This window comes from Lolium perenne, chromosome 6 (genome assembly GCF_019359855.2).
Source record: "Lolium perenne isolate Kyuss_39 chromosome 6, Kyuss_2.0, whole genome shotgun sequence".
NCBI classification, from domain to species: domain Eukaryota; kingdom Viridiplantae; phylum Streptophyta; class Magnoliopsida; order Poales; family Poaceae; genus Lolium; species Lolium perenne.
Genome location: NC_067249.2, coordinates 94,047,770 through 94,058,639, shown reverse-complemented (window position 1 = coordinate 94,058,639; position 10,870 = coordinate 94,047,770). Strand labels below are relative to the sequence as shown.

Sequence of the window (10,870 nt, the reverse complement as noted above, 5' to 3'; positions counted from 1 at the left end):
TCCGGGGGGCGCGCTGCAGCCTTTGCAGGGCCGCGTTAATGAAGTGCCTCGGCTTCCGCGAGCGTGCGCAGCGTCGATGCGTCTTCTCCGCCAGTACTGGCACCGAGGCGTCGCTTCGGCAGTCTGCGGCCGCGTTAATGGCGATGCCTCGCGTGGCTCGCGGCCGTCGCCTACCTCTGCGCACGTAGTAATGGCGATGCGTCCGCGCTATATATACAGGGGTTCACCATGAGCACCTCCTCCCACAAACCCTAGCCGCCACTGCCGTAGCGCCGCTTTCTCTCAAGCAGATCCATCATGAGCAGCGCCAGACGCGGCCAGGCTGCCGCGCCTCCACCTCCACCTTCACCTCCCACTCCACCTCCTCCGGCGTCGAGCTCCTCCGAGGAGTTCGACTCTGACGACAGCACGGGCAACCTCCTCGACCCGGTCAGGGACGCCGCGGCCCTGGCACTCGCGGCGCAGGAAGCAGAGGAGGAGTTGGCGGGCCACGCAGCGTTGGACGCCGAGCTAGAACAGCGCAGGCTCGCGGCTGCCGCTGCAGCCGAGGACTCCGACTCGGAGATATCTTGGTCATCCGATGACCCTGATGCGCCGACGCCGGAGGAGAGGGCGGCGGAGCAGCGGGCCCTCGTCGAGTCTTTCGAGACGCTCAAGGACGAGGCCGCCAACGCGAGGCTGGGCGGTGCACCCGCAAGAGGACGCGGCGGCGCACCGAGCCATAGCGGCCGCGCGGGAGGCGGTGGAGAAGCAGGCGACGGAGCGACGCAACGACGGTGCCGGCCCGTCAGGAAGCAAGTAGTCTAGGCCTATAGATCTACTTTGTATAGTTTTTATGCATTTTTATGTACTACTTTCAATATTTGTACTATGTTGCAATTCAAAAAATGGGCCGCCCCGGTGGGAGCACACCCAGACGCAAACGGACGAGCGGAAAAAATATGTCCGCGGGGCGACGCAAACGGACGCTCGCGACCACTTGTGGGCGTCCGAAATGCGTCGCGCCGCTGGAGATGCCCTTACGGGCCGACGCATTTCGGACGTCCGAAATGTCCGTTTGCGCCAGCCCGCGGACGCGTTGTGGGCCAGGGTGACCGTTTGCGTCGGGGGTAGCTCCAGCGGTGCGGACGCATACACTACAACAAATGTGACATTCTATGACGCTCATTCCGTGACGATACAGTGAAAAAACGTCAGGGAATAGTCAAAATTTCAGAAACTGTGACGTTTTTTGACTGAAACGTCATGGAATGAGCGTCATAGAATGTCACATATGTTGTAGTGATATTTTATCCCGGGACAGCGTCAAGGTCGCAAATGGCGTTTTACGTCCCGTCGAGGACTGCCGCCGGCGATTAACTGTTCCCGCGCGGCGACGATCGTTCCCGCGCGCGCCCAATACATTGGCAAGTTTCGCCGGCGTTTCGCGCGCGTGGGAAACGCCCTGCGCGCCAACGCCGTTTCCCGCCCCGCCGTGGCTATATATGGTGGACACCGGCGGGGCGGCAGGCACACCTCAAGCTACCATCCATCCATGGCCGACCACATGAATTGGGAGCACGTTGTTCACATGTGCCGCCGGCTCCACCGGAGGAGGGAGGAGGAAGACGAGGTAGCCGCCGCCGGTGTTGAGCGCAGCGGCTGGACTGGAGGTGGCGGCGGCGGAGGCGGAGGTCGCGGAGCGGAGGCGGCGAGCGCGCGGAAGGGCGCCTCGCGGCGACCGGGCGGCGGAGATCGCCAACGCCATGGCCGAGCTCGCCGACGCCGGGGGCCGAGCTCGCGGAGGCGCGGGCGGCCATCGCGGCCCCTCCGGCCGACGCCGTCATCCACGACATCGCGGACGACAACGTCCCCGTGCCCATGCGCTTCGAGTGCGCCGGTGACCAAGCGGATTACGCTCGCGTCCTTCGAGTCCACAGGCGGGACGCCCGGCGCCGTCGAGCTTGGGCGCGGAGGAGGAAGCCCACGGCTATGCGATGGCCATGGCCGGGGGTTAATGTGCTCCGACCTGGACTCGCTCCAGCGTAGGGGCCCTTCTCCCGCGCGGGTCCAGCGGGAGAACCGGGAGCTGGAGGTCGCCATCGCCGCCGAGGGACGAAGCTATGGCGGCGGCTAGGGCGAGGCCCGCTTCGTCGCCGACGTGGCGGCGATCCGGCGGCGGTCCGGGCGGAGGAGGACGCGGCGGCGGCGGTCCGGTGGCGGCGAAGGAGGAGGCCCGGGCGGCGGCGGCAGAGGAGGATGAGGCCCGGCGACGGCGAAGGCGGCGGCTACCAAGGTGGCCGTTGCGACGGTGACGGCCCTGTGGGACAGCTCCCTGGCCGAGGCCCTCGAACGCCGCAGGCGGCAGGACGAGCAGTCCGTTCGCCGGCGTGCGCGACGCGCGGAGTGCAAGAAGCGCTCCCGCTTCGACGACGCCGCCGGCCCATCCGGCGGCCAGTAGTAGGGCGCGCGACTGCGAGTAACCGAGGCCGGTGTAGGCCACGCGACGGCGAGTAGGTACGGCTGTTGTAGTTTTAGGTTAACTCAACTAACCATCTCTGTAAAGATGGTCCTTTTGACCAATCAATAGTAATGAAAAAATCTTTTGCTTACCTAGTCACTGCCGACCAGGCCCGGATGTACCCAACGCGGACATTTTCTGCGACTGCCGAGCGTCCGCGGAGACGCAAACCTGGCGCATATTTGGGCCAGGTTTGCGTCGCGGCGGACGGCCCGATCACTTTGCGTCGCCCCGCTGGAACAGGCCCCAGACGCATTTCCGGTCACGGCGGACGTTAGGAAAAAAAAGACCAGGAAAAATAGCTATATACTATTAAACTATAATCTAAAACTGATTTAAGGTACAACACACAGCCTCGCTCCTCTCCTCGTCGCTCCCACGGGCGACAGGAGAGGACCCCCGCGACGCCACCCCTCTCGTCCCTCTCCCAACCCCTCCCTCCCCTCGCCGCCGCCCGGATGGCACCGCCGGCAAAAGGCTGGTCGTGGGCGACGGTGGGGGCCTCCCCCCCGTGCGTGGTGAGATCGGTGCAGGCCGAAATCACCGGGCTAGGGCATCACGACCAGCAGCAGTGGTCGTAGAGGCTCCATGAGGCGGCGGCGGGTCCTTGTTACTATGCTCGATGGGTTGGCAGGCTCGATTTGAGCCCGCATGGGCCAGCTGTGGCGCCTCTCTCTGCGAGTGGCGTGTGGCAGCAGCTGGTCCCTGGTCGGAGGTGGTGGCTACGTGAAGGTGCTCGGGGGCGTTTGCTTCGAAGCTTTGTGCTGGCCGGCATGTGTCGACATCGTCTGTGTCCTCTCCTTGTCTCGTCCATCAGCCTGCTGGCATCATCTCGGCTTGCAGATGGCAGCAGTGAAGGCGGCTCTCTCCCTACGTGGGTAGTGGCCGGGGATGGGCGGGGACCTCTGGATGCGAGGGTCGTCCGCCTATTTACTTAGCCATCATCCTGCAACGGGTTGACCACTGGGGCTGGCGGGTGCCGTGGCTTCGTAGATGGCGACCATGGTGGTGACGTGCTCCCCACCCGGGGAGCCATCGTGGCTGGGTGTTGAGCCTCTTTGTCTTGCCATCAGTGGCAGCGGACGTTGCTTCCGTTTGTACTGATGTGCCCCATGGTGATGCAGATGGCGGCCATGGGTGCGGTCTTCTCTGATGTGAGGTGAGCCGTGGCAGTGGTGGTGGTGGCTTGTTCTTGCCGGTTGCTAGGTCCGGTTTCGGGTTCTTTGTCGAAGCTTTGTGGCATGTTCGGTGCGGGTGGTCTATGTGTGTGCTCTTTGGTGGCCTACCCTTCAGGTATATCGGACCCAGTGGGGTTGGGGTTGCCCTACGCGGTGCTCCATGCCCTTCGGCTCCATCCGGTGGCACACATGCATCGTGACGTCGTCTCAGTTGTGAGCGACCTTTCGGCCACACCCTCGACGCAGGTGGTGTCGGTGCGTTGTGTGGTCTCGGATGTGGTCTGCTCTTCGATTACGTCGCGCCGCTGGAGATGCCCTTAATGCGTCGCGCCGTTGAAGATGCCCTTAATGGTGCGGGACGCTGTGGAGAGAAGCTATGAATGGGTGATTATTGAGAGTTATTCTCAAATGGATGTCAATTGATGTAATGCCAATGACCATAGTCGATCACAACTAGTGAGTTTAAGCGGGATTTTCCTAAGTTAGCATAGTTTTTTTTTTTGTTGTTGGGCGTGATGCAAACAGGGCATCCCATATTACTTGCTAAACCAACTAATTTTGAAAGGAGATTTTTCTAGATCAATTACCCCTAGACTCTCTGGCTGATGCTCTAAGGAGTAACCGTAAATCGATTAATCTATGAAGCTCTCCAAAATTCGGAAGAAATAAATCATGCACAACAGCGAGTCACACAAACAGAAGAAACTCGGTGTACTAGTACGTTTGACTGCAGGGGTTACCGTACACCCGACGTCAGGCTGACGTCACCTCCCTGGACCCACGCGTCAGCAGGATTTCGGTGGTGGCACCCTTCTCCAGCAGGACACGCATGTGAAACGGGTGGGCCCCCGCGGCGGCTGCTGTCAGTCCCCCATGTGTACGCAGCGCGAAGAATCGGTCAAGGGATCCGACTTCCTCCTTGCCCCTGCCCCGAGGTCATCGCCACTCAACCTACCCAAGGTCGTCGGCCTCTCACTGATCTGGCGGACCCACCGTACGGATACCACGTGTACCTGCTCGAAAAGTCAACCCCCACTCTCTTCCGGCTTCTCGCTGTATTTTACAGCCGTCCGCTTTCTTTGCGATTCGCGCCCAGTTCTCGGCCGACTGCGGTTGCTCGAGAAAGACACGGGCGAAGGAGACGTGGCGATTTGACTTCCTTCGCAGTCATGTTCTCCCTTCGTACGGAACCATACGGATCACGACCTGTGGAAAACTTGGCCGTGTGAAGCCCGTGTGCCGGTGTTGCGCTTGCTTATATTCAAACCGTAAATATTCATGCACGAGCTGTACTACACTACGCCACAACCTTTTCATACAGCACTCCACATTATTTTTGGTCCAAGTACACGGATTGACGAACGTTGTTATAAAATTGGAGAAACTATAAACAACAAGGAGGTTTGAAATTACTGGACACATATGGCCCCTGGAGCCTGTAAGTTTCAGGTTTAACGTACACTACTTAATACTGGTAATTATGTTGTGGATATACCAAATATACTTGCGAGTTGCGACATAATCTCCTACCGGTAAGATCAGGTGGCCCACAACTGGTGGTTAGACCTATGGTTTAACTGGGCAGTCCATATGCCAATAATAAGCTGTATGTTCAGCTATGAAGAAGGAAGGCAACTTACCATCGCCTTGCGCAAGACGACGCGCGCATTAGATCGTAATACGTAATCTATGACGTTGTTACCGATCTAGCTTGGACCCTCCCTGTAACCCTAGGATTGCGCGACTATATAAGCCGGTCTAAAGGAGCCTTTAGTGCAAGATAACACAACATCTCATTGTTTCCACCCCTTCAGATATACAAATGTTTTTTAACTACTAATATTTGTGCTAGCCATCGGTAAATGCAAAGCCTAAGACTACTCATAGTGGGAGTAATTTCACTAGTAACTAAGTGTCCAACTCAACAAATTTGTGTATGTGGTAGTGAGTTAATGAGGAGAGAGGAGGATGGAGTAACATAGCTAGTTACTGTAACATCACATTTCCCAAGATACAATGAGTCTATAAGCTAATTAATGAAGACATATATGATACTACTTTGATGTTACCATGGGCGTACCTAGCGGGGGGGGGGGGGGGGCGAGGGGGCCGTGGCCCACCCAGAATTTCTGAATATTTTTAGTACCCCTGGGAAAAAAGCCCAACAAGCCCAATCTCAGTTCGTTCAAGCGAGAGATGAGGTCATGAACTCTCGAACCACGGAACCAGGTCACGATTTCGATTCATGACCGCGATTCCCCGCCGCCCCGGCACCGCTGCCGCTCGCCCCTCTCCGGCAACTCCTCGACGCTCTCTGCCTCTCGCCCCTCTCCGGCAACTCCTCGACGCTCTCTGCCTCTTCGGCGGCCGCTGTCCGCCCAGCGCTGCCCGGACTCCCTCAGTGTGGCTATGCCGGCGCTCCCCCCGTCGGCCGCCACTTTTCCCGCCGGACGGCGCTCTCCCCGGCCAGTCCCTGCCTATTCCCGCCAGCCGCCACACGGCCTGGGCCACAGCGTTGCGCTCCAGCAGTCCAGCAGCCGGCAGCATGTACGCCCGCTGCTCGCCATTAACCATTGACTGCTGCTATTTTCTGTTGCTATTTTCATTTGTTGTTGTTAAGTATCTAAGACATAAAATTGCCCCAGCTATTTAGCTATTCTCTATGCTAATGTTAAAATTAGTAGTTTGACACTTATAGAAATGAAGTCACTTATATGTTTAAATGTTTCAATTGCGTAGAAATGAGGAATGGCCAAATTACGTTACTTTTCGCGAAACAAGAATCAAAGAAGATTGCATCTTCTTCAACACTGTTGGTCGTAGATGATGAATAAACTGAAGATGGTAGGTTTTTGTTGGCGTACCTTAATTCCACACCTTCGGTCCAACCCGATATCGAGAGTGAGATTGAAAATTTATCTTATATATTGTTCATTACTTCATTTTGCAAACGTTTTTCATAATCTGAGAGGCGCAATTTTTTTTTTTTGAGGTGTGCCCCCCTCCAATTCTTTCCTGCGTCCGCCACTGGATGTTACTAACCACTATGAAGGTAGTAACATAGAGTAGTAACATGTGCATGTTACTACTCTATGTTACTTCCCACTATGACTAGTCTAAGAGGTAAAAAAATAAGCTTGATACACCACCGATTGACGTGGGAGTACCATGGAAATTCCCATGAGTTATGGACTTGGGTTTTAGGAAAGAAAATGCGCAGTTGATTCATCGGTGTAGAAACAACACAACACAAGGGACACGATTTACCCAGCCAGCCCTAGAGGAAAACCCCACGTGATGTTTGTCTGTTTCTTGATCCATGATGATTAGGGTTACAATGTCGTTGTGATGACTATGGTGTACTCTAGGTTGTGTATCATCCTGCCGTCCTCCCCATCGATCCCTCCCAGTCCTTGTAAAGGAGGCCATGTCTCAGGACTCCGGGTTGGTTACATGTTAGAGTACCCTTGTATGGGCTAATTCTTGTGTTGCATGCCAGGTTCCTAGGCTTTGGCTGCTATTACCTCTTGGCTCGATGAGCCTTCAGTTAGACCGCACCAGTTGTGGTAATAGTGGGTACGGGGTACCCGATAGGGTACGCCCACGTCAACTTCTAAGAAAGACAAATTTATTTCTCGTTTATATATGTACTTTTCCACTTTTTTCTAGGAAAAAATGGCTTAGGCATCGACACCTCGTAAATATGTTACACAAACTTCTTATTAATAGTACATTGGTTCCTATGAACAAGGCGCACACACATTTCAAGGTGGATTTTCATAGAACTAATTAGAAAACAATGTCTGGATTATATTGTACATAAATTATATCATTGGAATCACATTTAAAAATACTTTCTAGTCGGTAGCATTGTGTGATGTATCCTAAATAAAATTGCATGTTAGCATCAACACAAATAAACTGTGTGCATGAAAGAAGCCAAATATGCTCAAATAAATAGTTCTAGTGTTAGAATAAATCCAAGTATTTTGCGTACTATTGTCTATAGTAAGGTACAATGCACAGAGGATCCCCACCGGAATTTTACGCAAATGGTGAAAGTGTTAAACGATACTACTACAAAGGGATATATATAGGTGATCATGCCACAAAGTTATGGTGTCACATGATATATTTGTGTAAAAGCCTCTAGTTATTAGTACGTTATACACACATATGTGAAATAGAGTATGTCTTGCTATCCATCCCAAGAATGAAGCAAAATTTAAGGAACACATGCTTATGCCATTTTATGATCAATATGATAATTCAAACCCTTTTATTGCAAAGGTCCTTAAAATCGGCAGTTTCTCGACATACATCAACGAGAAAAAGAGTGTTTGGCCAATGCACCTTTTTTTAGAACATGGTACATCAGACATGCTCACAAACATGCATGTACACTCACCCCTATGAACGCACACATACACACCCTACCCGTTTGAGCACCTCCGAGAAACTGAGCCGGTAGATCATGAGGTTGACCAATATATGCACCTTAATGTTAAATGCATCACGAAATAGATTCGAAGTAACTAGCCATGTGTTTACCATGTGACGATCTAGCATAGACGATATTTTTGATGTAAAGGCCTTCGAATTTAGTTACAGAGTATTAATTTCTAAACACACATGTCGTACATCACATGTGCGTCTATACATCTTTATTTATTGGAATCAACAATTGTACGAAGAAAATATAGAACAACAAGACTTGTGATGTCAATTCAATGTTATGGTGTCAAATACATGTATTATTACAGAAGTTGTATGAAATTGGATTTGTCGTGAGTGTCTTATATTTCAACATATACCGTACTATTTAGGTTAGGAAGATTCTTCAATCCTGAACAGGTCCCTATGTGCCAAATAACCAAAGCAGCACGGTGCCACCTCTCCTCCATGCTCCCAACCCCATCTTCATCTCCCTTTTCTCTCCCATTTGACATGCTAGAAAGTCAAGTGGGGACACTGCCCCACGCCAGCGCTATAAAAAACCACAAGCCCCAAGAACAAAAAGAAGGAAGAAAAATCCCAGCAACAAGAAGAAAAACAAAAGAGCTGGGCTCATAGAGCCGTAGCAGTCACCCCTTTTTAGGAGGGATCCAATGCCCACCGTTTCTCTCTCCTCACTTCGCTTCTCTCTCTCTCCTTTTACTCTTGCCCCTAGTCGTCCCTCCCTTCCAAAACAATCAATATACTACCCAAAGTCAGCGCCTCCCCCTTATCTCCTCCTCCTCCTGCTCCTCGCCTCCTCCTGCAAACCTTTCCACAACCCAACCACTGCGCTGCGCTCTCCGGTCGACCAGTCCCAATGGAGGAGGAGCACTGTGCCAACAACTGGGACCTGCACGCCGTCGTGCGCTTCGGCTGCCGACGCGCCATGTCTCCGCCGACGCCGCGTCGGCAGGACCCCTTCGCCACGTTCCTGCCGCCGCCGCCTGTGAAAGAGCAGCCGGTCGATGCCGGCTGGTGCTTTCCCGACCTCGGCGCTGGGTTTGGACAGGACGCCGACGAGCTGCTCAAGGCCTTCTGCGCCCCACCTTCTCCGCCCCAGCTGCCTCCACCTCTTCTACCGCAGCAGCTGCCCGTGTCTCCTCCTCCTCCGACGCCGCAAAAGCAGCAACAGCAGCAGGCGATGATGGCACCGGCGGAAGTGCCGCTCCAGACAGCTGCTTCTCCCCCAGCGCCGAGGCCGCAGCCTAGCGGGCGGCAGGGCTCCGGCGGCGTGCCGAGATCCAAGAGAAGGTACAGTACACACATGCCTCGCCTTAATTCCTGCACCGGAAATGGCAATCATTCCACCTTCCGTAAACACGTCCTGAGATTCCATCGCGCGCGCGCAGGAAGAACCAGCAGAAGAAGGTGGTGTGCCACGTCGCGGCGGACGCCGTGTCCTCCGACGTCTGGGCATGGCGCAAGTACGGCCAGAAACCCATCAAGGGCTCCCCCTACCCAAGGTAGTACCATTTTCCTCCTGCCTGCCAAACCTCCCGTCTCTGTTCCTCTGCCGTGCAGCTTCCACAAGCAAAACCTCACTCTGTTTCTTTCTTCTCGAACAGGGGGTACTACCGGTGCAGCACCGCCAAGGGCTGCCCGGCGCGGAAGCAGCTGGAGCGCAGCCGCGCCGACCCCAACACCTTCATCCTCACCTTCACGGGCGACCACAACCACGCCGCCCCCACGCACCGCAACTCGCTCGCCGGCACCAGCCGCCACAAGTTCCCCGCCACGTCCTCCTCCTCCTCCGCGCGGCCCCGGCCTCCGCCGCCGTCGGTCGTGGCGGCGGGCGAGGCGCACCCCTCGACGTCCGCGGGCCTCTCGCCCACCACGCCGCTGCGCGCGTCCTCCTCCTCCGAGGACGAGGACGAGCTGCTAGTCGAGGACATGGAGATGGCCGGCGAGGACGACCTCCTCTTCCTCAGCGGCGAAAGCGACAACGCCGCCACGCCGCTGTCCTCGCTCTTCGACGTCGACGAGCCTTTCTTGGGCTCGCCCTGGACAGAGATGGCCACAGGAGCGGCGGGCGCCGCCGGGAGTTGACCTGCTGATCTTGGCTTCTCGTAGAGGAGGGGATGGGAAGAAAGATGAAGAGAGCATCTGATCCACCACTACAATTTAGAGGGAGTAGTTTTTAGCATTGGTAGTCAGAGCTTCTTCATCATTCTTCCTCTCCGGCTCAAAACCAATCTCTCTCTCTCCCTCAGCCTCTCTTCTTATTTTTGCTGCTCCTTTTTTAGGTATGGATGAAACTTTGCATCTCTTTTCCTTAGATGTCTGATTTATACAGTTGTATATAGAAAGTGGCAGATGATGAACCAACCAACCAACCATAGCAGATAGATGAAAGAAAAGGGAAGAACTAAAGAAGATATGCTCCGTATATGGGTGGCTCTTCTCGGTTCTTCCTTTCTCTGCGCAACAACTTCCTTTCTGAATGTAGCTTGTCCCGCCTGATCTTGAAAAGATGATAACCCCTTAACGGCAATCTTCACCTTTTGTTTCCAGCATCGAGATCTCAACCTACAAATATGATATGGAGTATCTCTAGTGCTTGATACTGCCTTTTGATTGCACTTTCATTTCATTCTGATGCCAGAATTTGTTTGTGTGGTCTGTGTGGATGGTGCAATGCTAGCTGGTGGTGCTTTGGCTGCATGCTGCGGCGGAGCGAGAAGGGGTCAAGGTTTCT

General features: G+C 54.4%; 1 protein-coding gene across 1 annotated transcript; it reads left to right on the top strand.

Annotated features, from left to right (window-relative positions):
- The first annotated feature begins 8,692 nt into the window (after window positions 1–8,692).
- On the top strand, window positions 8,693–10,660 carry LOC127344942 (uncharacterized). Its single transcript, XM_051371323.2, has 3 exons — window positions 8,693–9,426; window positions 9,525–9,638; window positions 9,741–10,660. Exons 1-3 carry the CDS (start codon window positions 8,993–8,995, stop codon window positions 10,219–10,221), a joined length of 1,029 nt encoding a protein of 342 aa, XP_051227283.1. The 5' UTR covers window positions 8,693–8,992; the 3' UTR covers window positions 10,222–10,660.
- The last annotated feature ends 210 nt before the right edge of the window (window positions 10,661–10,870 follow it).